This window comes from Scyliorhinus canicula, chromosome 7 (genome assembly GCF_902713615.1).
Source record: "Scyliorhinus canicula chromosome 7, sScyCan1.1, whole genome shotgun sequence".
In the NCBI taxonomy this organism is placed as follows: domain Eukaryota; kingdom Metazoa; phylum Chordata; class Chondrichthyes; order Carcharhiniformes; family Scyliorhinidae; genus Scyliorhinus; species Scyliorhinus canicula.
In genome coordinates, this window is record NC_052152.1 from 87,561,590 (window position 1) to 87,574,694 (window position 13,105).

Below are 13,105 nucleotides of genomic sequence, written 5' to 3' on the forward strand. Positions count from 1 at the left end.
TAGCACATGGGAGATGGAAGTGGGCTGCAGCTGGGTGTTGGATTATGTGATAACACTGTTAGTGAAATCTAGCCTCTGTAAATGCTGCTTCTGAATCAATTGGAGGTGGAAAAATCAGTGTCTGTATATTCTGTTGTGGGATTACCAGTGGGTGGGTGGCAGGTTTGTCCTGTGCTGTCTGACCAGCCTGGCTTCTCTCTGTTATAGTCTTCATTTTCCAAAGGGAGATTTCCCATGGGAAATACATTGCGGCCTCTTTGGAATTGATGGGTGGTGGTGAATGGGAGCCCAGGAGCAGGAAGCGTAAAGGTAAATGGTGAAGTATTTGTCGACAGGTTTGAAATTAAACTTGGCTGAAAAATCAACTTTCTACGGCCATTTTTAAAGTGCCTGCTGGAACCAATGTGTTCCCCCTTATTTATCACCTTACTGAAGAGGTATATCATGGGCGACTGAATCAAAAATGTCTGATCTGTCATCTCTCCCAAAATCAAAACTATCACAAACATGTTAACTGATTGTACAGTGGAACGTCTAATTGTTCTGCAATAATTCTAATGGATAACCAGGAAGGTGGAGGCTTCACTGTGAAATATAATCGACATCCACGTGCACACATTTTACAACTTCTGTATTACACAGTTCAAGATCAGAAAAGTACTCCCGTTCTGTCAAAATAATAATGTTCTAACCTGTTTAGTTGCCAGTTGCTCTTCTGTGTTGCTGATCCACGCTGCGTGGCATCCATGTTCACATGATTCCCGCGTCAGGGGAACAAGTGATGGATGTGTTTCATCCAGCTTCCTTTCCTCAGGGAGGTTCAGAGAAATGAGGGAGTTGGTCAATGACGATGAGCGTGTGATGAGCTGCAGTGGATCAGCATGTTGACATGTGGGGTTTGGGGAGGGTTGTGGCTGATTTTGTGATAGTGAGTTTGAAGAATCAGTGAGGGGCTCAGGCTGCAATTGGAGTTTCTCAATTTCCTGGTCATCTAAAATCAGGAGAAAAATAAAATGCATTTTTGGACTTCGATAAATATAATTAACACATCCAGAGACACTCAGAAAAGTGACCACTGAAATTTACTCCACCTTTCCCAATATGAGGTATTGTGTAATCTTCAAAACATAGATATTAATATTCTATTGGTGATGTGTCCGCACATAAAACAAGAAGTGAAAAATCTTTACTTTGACAATTTGAAGAAATTGAAAATAATAAAACAATTAATCAATGCTCTAAATGAGGTAGTCGTTTCTCCCTTCCTCTTTGTAAGGTTCCTACTGTTGTGGACATCTTCATTCATCTGCGATAGTTGAATGCTAAATGGCTAACCAACAAGAAAGAACATTATGGCCTACTTCAATACTTGTCGTCTTCCAGTATTAATATATGGGGCTGGATTCTCCGGTCGGCAACGCAAAATCGTGTTTGGCAATCGGCCAGAGAATCAAAGTACCCGACCAAATCAGGGGGGGCGGTGCCGCTTTAGTGATGCTCCGCCTCCACAAAAGTGGTTTACTCGGAGAGTGTGCCATGCCACGTATCGATGGCCTGCCCCCCGATGCTCCACCCTCAACCGGCCGAGTTCCCGACAGCATCGGTCATGTGTGGTCTCATCCGTCGGGAAGTCGACAGACTCAGTTGGCGGAGGGCCGATCAGTGGGCATGGGGGTACTTTATCAGTGGTTGGGGTGTGGGAGGGTGGTCTGGGGCGCCCTGGCCAGATAAAGGGGGGGCACTATTTCGCAGGCCGGGTCCGTGAGCGGCCTCCGCCATGTAGCATGGTGCAGCCGCTGCAGGCTGCCACCTTGCACATCGGCGGCCATGGACCCGGCAATTCACTAGGCCGTATCGGCAGCTAGAGCTGGATTCTCCATACTGCTGGCATGTTAGCCCCAGCTACACGGAGAATTGGTGGCCGTGTTACATCATTTTTCTGGCGTAAAACGCCACTGTTCTCATGCCGGTGTGGAGACATAGCCTCAAAATCAGAGAATCCAGGCCATGGTCTCTTTCTGACTGATCACTGCTTAACAATCGGAGTAAACACAAGATTAATTTCTCTCCGAGGCACTGAAACCTTCAGGTCTCACCGTAATTATCAACCAATCTGTTCACATAAGGGAAATATATAGGGGATAAAGATGGATCTATTCTTAATATGTACAGTTTATTACCATGCTTAATCACTGATGGCATTTATCAAGAGTTAGCTTTACATATCTGTGTATTTCAGGTTTAACCAAACTGATTTTAACATGCGATACAACTATGAAACAATTTAAAATACTAAAGTTGACCGACTGCAGAAAATAAACAAATGTAGCCAATTTCTTAACACTTGACTTGAAGCTAACACAAGAGTTCATAAATGAGGTGTTAAACACATAGAACATAGAACAGTACAGCACAGAACAGGCCCTTCGGCCCTCGATGTTGTGCCGAGCAATGATCACCCTACTCAAACCCACGTATCCACCCTATACCCGTAACCCAACAACCCCCCCTTAACCTTACTTTTTAGGACACTACGGGCAATTTAGCATGGCCAATCCACCTAACCCGCACATCTTTGGACTGTGGGAGGAAACCGGAGCACCCGGAGGAAACCCACGCACACACGGGGAGGACGTGCAGACTCCGCACAGACAGTGACCCAGCCGGGAATCGAACCTGGGACCCTGGAGCTGTGAAGCATTTATGCTAACCACCATGCTACCGTGCTGCCCCGACTAACATACTACATACTAAACAAATCATATTCATACTCAGCAGGAGAAACAGAGTATACATTCAGAGTGTGGAACATACCAGTCAGTTCACATCTTTCTCTATTGGACTGCTCACTGGGAGGATCTCCTTCCCCTTCCACGGTTATGGGTACAGTACTGCTTTCATCTTGTGATGTTCCATTTGCTGATTTTTCCAGACCCGCATCTTTTAGATCTTGTGCTTCCCTACAGGGTGTGGTGCTGGTGTTGATCATTCCTGAGATGTGTAATGGCACAGACACAGAGAAAGGCTCAGAAATATTCAATGCCATTGGCTTTCTGTGATGTTGCGGTGATGCTTCAAGGGGAAACAGGTTACCTGGGAAGTTAGATTTTGTTGAAGAATCAATGGGATTTGTTGAATAAAACAACCGCCTCGTTTTTGGCGATGTTGGTTCTGATTTGTTGAAGGAATCTCCACAAAAAACCTTCAGCTGCTCCGGTTGTGACCTGAATGGTTTTCGTTCCTTGGCAGATGTTTCGTGACCAACATTACTGGCACATCCTCCAATAGCACCAATGAGATCTTCCTGATCCCAATCACTGTGCCTCCTACCTAGACTGTATGAACTTCCTGAGCCAAGTGTATGTGATTTCAGTGTTGGTGAAAGATTTCCTCCGAGAACTGCAGCATGTTTAAATCGATGTCCTTTGTCGTCATCTAAGAAACAGAAATGAAATATTTAAGAAGGTTTGAAGTAAAACGCTGTACAAATTAGATTTTGAACTTTATGTTAAAGGGTCTGGACTACTTTCCATTTCACCCTCTTCTGGTTTGGAAGCAACTTACTCAATTCTTCTCAGACCATGAGCTGTTCCCTGATCAAGAGAGCAGGGAGAGGACTTATTGTGGGGCATTACCCTCATTTTGTTAAAGCTGGTACATGTAACAAATTCACATCCAGTTTTCTCCGATTAGTTGCCTATCTGCAGCTTGGGATGTTTTATGATGATAAATAATAATAATCTTTAAAATTTTTTTTAGAGTACCCAATTATTTTTTTTTCCCAATTAAGGGGCAATTTAGCGTGGCCAATCCACCAAATCAGCACATCTTTGGGTTGTGGGGGTGAAACCCATGCAGACACGGGAGAATGTGCAAACTCCACACGGACAGTGACCCAGGGCCGGTATTCGAATCTGGGTTCTCAGCGCCGCAGTCCTAATGCTAACCACTGCACCACCGTGTTGCTCTAAATAAAAATAATCTTTACTGGTGTCACAGTAGGCTTACATTAACACTGCAATTAAGTAACTGTGAAAATTCCCTAGTCGCCACACTCCGGCACCTATTCGGGCATACTGAGGGAGAATTCAGAATGTCCAATTCACCTAACAAGCACGTCTTTCGGGACTTGTGGGAGGAAACCGGAGCACCCGGAGGAAACCCACGCAGACACGCATGAACGTGCAGACTCCGCACAGACAGTAACCCAAGCTGGGAATCGAACCTGGGCCTCTGGTGTTGAGAGCAACGGTGCTAATCACTGTGCCATATAACAACAACTTACATTTATAAAGTGCCTTAACCGAATAAAACATGCCAAGATGCTTCAAAACAAAATATGACCCAAGACACAGGCGAATTTAGGTCAGAAGGTGGAATGTGTGGTCAAAGAAGTAGGTTTTTAAAAAATGCAGGAGAGAGAGAGAGAGAGAAGTTGTTGTACATTATCGCAATTGAGCCAAGTGTAAAATAGTGCATTGGGAAAATAAAGGAGAGTTATTTGAACTTAATGAATAGTTGAAAGTAGCTAAGGAACAGTTTAAAAGTGCTCCACAGCTTTTAACCAACTCCCATCCAGTTGCTGTGGTACAACGTACAAATGTAAAAGAGAATGTTGAACTGAATGCCAAACCTGCGGAGTTTAAATTCAGAATATGCCGTTTTAAAGCTGGACAGAACTCGGACACAGTCAGGCTACACCATGGGTTCTCTTTTGATCATCAAGACAAAGAGAGATATATAATTCCTCAAAGCAATGCAGAGAAGAGACTAGAATTATTTTTAGTGTCAGGTGGAGTTGCCAGTAGAAAATGGGCTTTATACCTAAAAATAATTGGCGCAAGGGTGCGAACATTGTAGACAAGATAAGTCTCGGGAAGCAAGGAAGCTCAAATTTGAATTGGTGAAAAGCAAATTTAGGACATATGTCAGGCTGTATTCTTCACATGGAATGTGTAGCACAGGAACAAACTTCGAAGTAGAATGGTAGGGACAACAATCCTAGAGCCTTTCAAGAAACAATTGGATAATATAATGAAAGGGCTTTCATTATGCTGGATGAATAAGGTAGGTTGGATCAAATGGTGTTACACATTCCTATTAACCTCAATTTTTCCAGTCTCAGCACCTATCTGATTTGTAGGGAAATGGAGATGGACAGAATTAGCATATTCCACTTCTTTTTAAAAAAACATTTTTTTATTCTCCTTTTTCACATTTTCTCCCACATTTACACCCACCAACAATAAACAATAATGAGCAACAAATATGTCAATCCCCATAACAATAACAACGATCCCATCCTCCCACCAACCCCCAAACATTAGCCCGCACTGACACTGGAAGCCTATTTTTTGAGGCCAATTTGTAGTTGTTTAGTTTTCTATTTAATCTAGCCTGATACGTGGCAAGGAAGAATATTTCACACCCTCTGCCAAAAATACGGAATTACTCATTTCATTAAATACAAAATATTGCAGCCACAGAAACTGAATTAATGCCAGATATAAACTTTTATTAAGAAATCTAAATGTCATGGTAGTGGTGGTAAAGGGAAAGGTGCTACTCAAGTATAGGGGTTAGTTTCAATCAAAAGATTACTTCAATTCCATGATTACTAAGGATTACAAGTAAAATTTAAATGGATATTGCGAATGAGGAACTGGTGTGAGTTTTATTATCTCCAAATAGTTGGGGGAGGCAATGGTATAATGGTGTTGGCACTGGATTAGTAATCCAAAGATCCAGGGTAATGCTCTGGTGTTCCGGGTTTAAATCCCACCAAATTTGAATTTAATCAAAATTAAAAGTGGTAAAATCCATCTGGTTCATTAATGCCTCTTTGGGGAAGGAAATCTATGGTCCTTGTCTGGTCTACATGCCTGACTCCAGACCCACAGCAATGTGGTTGACTCTCAAATGCCCTCTGAAATGGCCTTCAGTTCAAGAGTATTTGGGTTGGACAATAAATGCTTGTCCATCCAACAATACCCACATCCCATGAATGAATAAAAAATGTAATGAATTGAATTAGTCTGCCTTTATCTCTCCACTGGAATTTACATTACAATCTCTTGATCAAATTGATTTATTTTTAAGTGGGAGGCATCCGAGTTCAAAGACAATCTTGTCCTCACACGTTAATGGAAGGCAGGTCTCTTCAACAGGGGTCCCCAGTCAAGAGCGGCGAACCAGGGAAATGTTTCTATTCATGCCACAAGGTAAAACTCAAAATGCCCCCACAGCCTGCTCTCCCCTTTTGAGAGCTGACTGATGCTGATTTAGCTGAGGGTCATCACACCTCAGGTGAGGGGCAAGGTTGAGCAGGTGGGGCCTTCATGAATAACTTCAGCTGGTACAGGAATTGAACCTCAGCTGTTGATGCCGCTCTGCATCATGAACCAGCTAACTGAGCTCGGGAAACCCATTGTAGCTGTTGATGAGATCACATGGCCGAGTACAAATCTTGGATCTATCTATGACTGAGTATCCCATCATTGTTTCAATTACCCATTAAGCTACAGGGAAGCGACAATTATAATTAAGTTTAACATTGGTTTCTTCTTTTTTTAAACACTTTGACCATACTTCCTACAATTTTTGTTTAAATGGCAAATGCAGAAAACATAATGGCAGATGTGACAGCTCTTCAACCTGACAGGAAAAGATGGGATGAATTTTCTGTGCTTCTTCTAATGTTAATTTTCTTCCTTTGTATTCCCCAGCTCAGCAATTTAAATATACCAGTACGCTGAATTATACCACTGGTGTTCACAAATGGAAGAAGATTCAATAGGAGTAGATGAGACACTTCTTAGAAAAGGATGCCAAGATGATTCAGAATTCTTTGTTTATCTTTTTAAATGCAGGATCTTCACAATGACTCCTTTTTATTGTCTCCCATTGCAGGTAATCTGCCAGTAAAGCTGTAATGGTCTTGGGGTGATGTCATGCAGAGTGGAAAACTCTCCCAGTGTGTTCTCACTTTGCAGTGCTAAGAACTTATGGTTATATTAATCTGGTGTATTGCCTTTTATAACACTGCTGATTTCAGGCTGAATTGAAGCTATTGGAGTGTTGGAGTGTTCAATTTACACTCCATTTTCCTTCAAATATATGAGAATGTGAAATAACACAATGGATAGAATGTCTTACCTTCTGTTGACAAAGAACAAAGGGACTCCATGCTCTTAGCAGGTCGCATGATTGCCTTCTCTGTTTGAACACAAGGAAATAGAATAGAGATCTGGTCAGTGAGGAATATGGTTGGAATAATAAAACTGGGGCGAGAGTAACAAGACTAAGACCTAATGATCTGTTCCAACTTTATACACTTTGAACAAAGCTTGGTCATTTATGCCCATGCCCTGTACCACAACATTGGATTGTAACCATTTGCTGTCAGCCTAGGCTTGATGCGTGGAATCTTTGCAGCAGAAGCGTGTTAGTTCAGAGACTTGAGCATAGAAGCTGAAACCTCAGCACAGTACTGATGGAGTGCTGCATTGTCAATAATCCATTGCTCAGATGAGATGTTAAGCCGCAGCATTAACTGCCCATTCAGGTGGATGCACAGTAGGTGCTGGCACTGGTTGAAGAAGAACATAGGAGTTCTCCTGGGAAACCTGCAGCGGGATTCTCCGTTGGCGGGATCCTCCATCCCACCGGCAGCACACCCTGTGAAAACGTCATATTGTTGTGGTTTCAGGAATGTTCTAGGACTTCTGTGCCAGAATGAAAAACAATCATACTCCAGATAGGAAAACAATCTGCATCATTATAAGGAAATATCAAAACAGCATACACTGTAGCAAATTGTTACATTTCCAGCAGTACCTTTACAATCCAGTCACCTTGCTACAATTGAATACAGCTCTGTCAATTTGATATTATTTCAGCCCACAATTAGACTTGAAATTGTTTTGTGGAAGTACCAGGATCTCCAACGGTAGAGACATTAATATGTCTGAAATAAATTGGCTTAATATCACCATTAAACAAAAGAGAAAGAAAAAACACACAAATACTTTAAACATTGTTACATTAATGTTTGCATAGTGTGTTCATGGGCGGATTTCTCCGATCCTCCGCCGGGTCAAAAAATCGCGGCGTGAATCCCGACTCCACCGGCTGCCGAATTCTCCGGCGCCGGGGTTTTGGCGGGGGCGGGAATCGCGGCGCGCTGGTTGGTGGCTGCTGGCAGTGGCTCCCCTGGCGATTCTCCGGCCCGTGGTGGGCCGAGTGGCCGCCCGTTTTTGGCGGGTCCCGCTGCCATAAATCACAACAGGTCCTTACCAGCGGGACCTGGCTCCATGGGCGGCCTGCAAAGTCCTCGGGGGGCGCGGGAGGATCTGGCCCCGTGGGGGTGCCCGCACGGTAGCCTGGCCCGCGATCGGGGCCCACCGAACCGCGGGCAGGCCTGTGCCGTGGGGGCACTCTTTCTCTCTGCACCGGCCGCTGTCAACCTCCGCCATGGCCGGTGCGGAGAAGAACCCCCCTGCGCTGCGCTGGGATGACGCCAGCACATGCTGGCGCTCCTGCGCATGGGCCAACTTGTGCTGGCCAGTGGAGGTCCTTCGGCGCCTGTTGGCGTGGCACCAAGCTCTTCCGCGCCAGCTGACGCGGCGCCAAACACTCCGGCGCCAGCCTAGCCCCTGAAGGTGCCGGAATGGTTCACGCCACTCCTCCGCGCCGGAGTGGCCCACCCCGTCATTTTGCGGAGAATCCCTCCCCATGTTTGTATTTGAAGGCTATTGCATATTCTGGTATATGAGTGCACATATTTCCCTACCAGCCTCCCCGAACAGGTGCTGGAATGTGGTGACTACGGCTTTTCACAGTAACTTCATTGAAGCCTACTTGTGACAATAAGTGATTATTATTAAAATTATACAAGTAGCGCTCTCCTTTTTTCCTGACCATCAACACCTAGTTGTGTAGTGAAGAGGAGAAGCAGGAAGAAGGCCCTTATGATAGAGGAGAGGCTCCCCAAGAAACCTGGCATAGGTGCTTTTTCCACGACCTCATGGACTGCAGGGTTTGCATGTGGTCCTGGAGAAAACATATGGTTAAATGGAATGGAGCTGGAAATGTAGGAAGCCTTTTGTCAGTCCAGAATGGTCTTCGAGCCTTGGGTCATTGACTGCTGCTCTTCATATTTGAGAAAGGAAAGCTGGATATAGCTTTATTTTTACACACACAATTCTGTGCAAGTTGGATGGCCAGTTTCCCCTTTGGAAAATGTACCTCTATGTATCAAAGTGTACAACTGTAGAAATATTTGATGAAATCCTTCCAATTTTGGATCTGATTTAAATACGTTCTTGGGTTCAGTGGCATCAGTCATTCCCAGAAGTTACACTTCACTTCTGGGAATTTGTTTACACTCCTCCATCTAGATTTGCATAAACATGGGATCCAGCAGCTGAAAGTAAAATTCCCTTGCGATCTGTGCCAGGCCCTTACTTATTTCATGTGCATTTCTCCAATCTTTCCAAAAATGGACCAAGTTAGACGAGATGAGGCTTGGTTCAGTTTGTTAAGTGCTCTTTTCCCTCAAACAGTTCAATCAGTAAACCTTGATTACCGTGAGACATAGAAATTATGATCTCACACTACTTTGTAGTTCACTTTACTTCACTGAAGCAGAATTACTTCCCCCTTTGTTCTAAATACGACCGATTATGTCCCCCACAGGGGGCCAGCAGAGTGCTGGCGTGGTTCACGCCGCTCCAGCCACCCTTCCTGGCGCCAGATGGGCGCCGTGCCAACCCACGCATGCGCGGGGGACTTCTTCAGCACGCCAGCCCCTACGCAACATGGCGTGGGGGTCAGGGGCCGGCCACGCAACAAAGTAGGCCTGGGGGGGGGGGGGGGGGGGGGAAAGAGAGGCCGGCCCGCCGATCGGTGGCCCCGATCGCGGGCCAGACCCCATTGGAAGCCCTCCCCGGGGACGGAGCCCCCCCCTTCCCTCCCCCCACGGGCCGACCCCGATCCTTCGCACAGAGTTCCCGCCGGCAGTGTCCGGGGTGAACGGTGCCAGCCGGACTCTGCCGTTTCCGCACGGCCACTGGGCCTATCCGGGCTGGAGAATCGGCAGCCCGCCGATTCCAGCGGCCCGCAGCTGGCGCCGCTTCAAACGCACCAGTGCAAATGGCGCCTATTCTCCGCACCTTGGAGAATCACGCGCCGGCGTTGGGGCATCGTGGCATGGTTGCGTCAATTCTCCTGCCCGACGCGGGGCTTGGAGAATCGGGCCATGCTATTTTTCTTCAACAAGTAAATTACACAATTGTTCAATCAGCTCATATCATTAAGGTTAACTGGACATTTACCAACTATTAACATGTATATCACACATCATCCAGACTTTCCCTACACTGGTACTTGCCAACTAAAAGCCCAATTAAAATAAAGGACAGGAAGTGGATATTTGTCCTATCGACTCATTCCACCGTCCCTCCAACTTACCAAGCTAAAGTCAAACTACATTTTGACTATTGACAATGTCTTTGATTCCACAGCCTTACTTGAAGACCTTGAAGTATTACTCAGTGTTCAATTTATCTATGCTATTTAATGCATTATGTGGCTCAATGCAATCACCCATAAATCTTCCCTCAAGTTTCTATTTTCCCATAGTTTAATCACCTTAATATTGAGGATCATTCTTCCCTCTACCTTTAACAATGGCCACATATTTCTCGAGTGTGATAACCAAAGTTGCATATCTGTTGGGCTTAACCAGGCCATCAGAAAACCTTAGCAAGATCTCTGTAGACTTACACTGCCCTAGTCCAGCAATGTACCCCAAGATTCTGCTTGATTTCTTTTTGCATTGTCTTGGTATGAGAAATAATTGTGTGTAATTTTGATTTTGGGCTATAGTACGCCATGGATAATATCAATCAGTCATCTGCTAGACAGCTCTCATTGAAATGCATATGGAAACCAGTGTGGGGAGAGATGTATAACAGTCAGCTGATTCCATATTGCCCACTTTCAAATCTGTCTGTACTAAATCTATTTCCTTCAATATATACATATGCTGCTATGTTTTCTCCGAGCATGTAACACTTTGTACTTGTGAACGTTCAATTCTTATTTGTTCTGCCATTTTCCATAACAGAGCAATGTCCTCGTATTCTCTGTGCTTCTACAGAAATCTATGAAAAGAGTAAGTCGAGGGGGATGATGGGAGAAAGAGAGTTTGTTGGATTTATATGCGGCAGCTGATTGGCTACTGTTTTATGCCTCTTTCACACCGAAGGTTCCAAATTCCACTCATAACTTCCTTTTATTTTGCCAAAATATGTTTGATGAAACCAGGGCTTGTGATCACTAAAATGATTGCCACCAGGTGTCAGTATTCTCCTTACCTGAAAATTGATGTCCTCTCACAAACACACTGCCATTCCTGCTTAGTTTACCCTTCGAATCATTTCCTAATCGTCCCAGGTTAAATATGGATTTCCATTTCTTTGTCTTTGCAGGAAGTTTTCTCCTGGAAGAAGAGGCAGGGTCCTTACAGTTCAACCACAGGCAAAACAACATGCCTAGCTTATATTACATATGAAAACCTTGTGCCAAAATCCACAATTTCAACTCAGTTCTGGATTCCAGGTTGCTTGAACAGTCCAAATCAATAGAATATAATTGTTACATACACGCACCATATGTGACATGATGGTGCAGTCAATTAGTGCATTGTCATTTCCACCATGATGATTTGAAGATGACAACACCTAACAAAGTATTACCATTTCCCAGGACTATCTCTCCGCAGGACTATCAAATCCCTGCTGCTATCAAAGTACAGCATTGCCCCCAAAGGCACAACCTCATTCCACCTTCCAGAACTGATTAGTAACAGAACCCACATAATTTTATTTATATAAACGATATACACATTAACCAGAAGATCCCGATCGGGTTCCTCTCCCTCTGTCAGTGCCTGACTGACCGACCTTATATACATGGGTTAATTGAGATACCCCACCCCCTAGCAGGGGAGCTCGTGCTCTGCAAGGAGCACGGGGAAGATAAGCATTCCTACCCTGTAGGTTCCGTGTGGGATATTACAACTGGACAACCTCAGACTGCAAATTAGCAAAATGAAAAACACAATTTATTAAGCAAATCAGCAGCCTTGATGTTTTTTCTACATTCTGCAAACCTTTCTGTTGTTATAAATGAGATAATCTTCTAAGTTGCCATGAATGGTTCCCCTGTTGGATAATAATCAGGATCAATGGCTGATTGTCTTCCCGTCTCTTCCTCCCACAGGGATGCTGCGGCCAATTGCACAGCTCCTCCTTTGCACATCAACTGAAATCAGTTAACTCAGTCAAGGCTGAATGTTAAACTGCATGGCTCAGTTGAAACTGGATCAAACTTATTTAATTAAACAGCATCATTCTCTTTAATTGATGTTCAGCTGTCAGCTGTTCAAGAGTTGTTGTCTAATAACAACTTGTATTTTCTTTTCTTTGGTGTTCAGAAACATATGCATTTTCTTTTTTTGTAAAGTATTTTAATTCAAATTTTTAGCATTTTAACATTTTACAAAACAAAACAAAAACATTACACCCCCAAATACAATAAACACTGCACCAATCACCCCCCCCCCCCCCCCAACAGTTGACGCTAACTAGCTCTCCAAAATGCAAAATAAACAAACACCATCTCTTGTGGAACGACTCATTTGCCCCCTCTTAGGGCAAGTTTCACCTTCTCAAGATGTAAGGACTCCATTAGATCCAGCCACACCAAGGCATAGGGTGGAGAAGCGGATCTCCACCCCAACACAACCCACCTGCGAGTGATCAGGAGGCGAAGGCTAAAACATCTGTCCCCCTTCCTGTCGGCAGGTCCGCCATCCCAAATATGGCCCCCAGGGGACCCAGCTCCAAATCTATATACAGGATCACCGACATGGTGCTGAAAAATGACCCTCAAAATTTCTCCAACTTAGGGCAGGACCAGTAAATGTGCACATGATTAGCCAGGCCCCTCCCATACCGTTCACAAGTACCCTCTACCCCCTTAAACAGCCGGCTCATCCTTGACTTCGTCAAAATCGCCCTGTGCAACACCTCCAACTGTA

The 13,105-nt window shown here is 44.5% G+C and overlaps 1 protein-coding gene across 4 annotated transcripts in view; it reads right to left on the reverse strand.

Moving 5' to 3' along the window:
- arhgap31 (Rho GTPase activating protein 31) overlaps positions 1–13,105 on the reverse strand; it is a 133,148-nt gene that overhangs the window by 6,239 nt on the left and 113,804 nt on the right. For 2 of the 4 annotated variants that reach the window (XM_038802387.1, XM_038802385.1), the window contains exons 8-11: positions 11,379–11,503; positions 7,156–7,215; positions 2,815–3,435; positions 693–991 (exon numbers count right to left, since the gene is read on the reverse strand). In XM_038802387.1, the coding sequence (XP_038658315.1) occupies positions 693–991; positions 2,815–3,435; positions 7,156–7,215; positions 11,379–11,503 (1,105 nt within the window). Of the gene's footprint in view, positions 1–692; positions 992–2,814; positions 3,436–7,155; positions 7,216–11,378; positions 11,504–11,759; positions 11,841–13,105 lie in introns of those variants that run through there. The other 2 variants (XM_038802386.1, XM_038802388.1) reach the window with 2 other exon arrangements.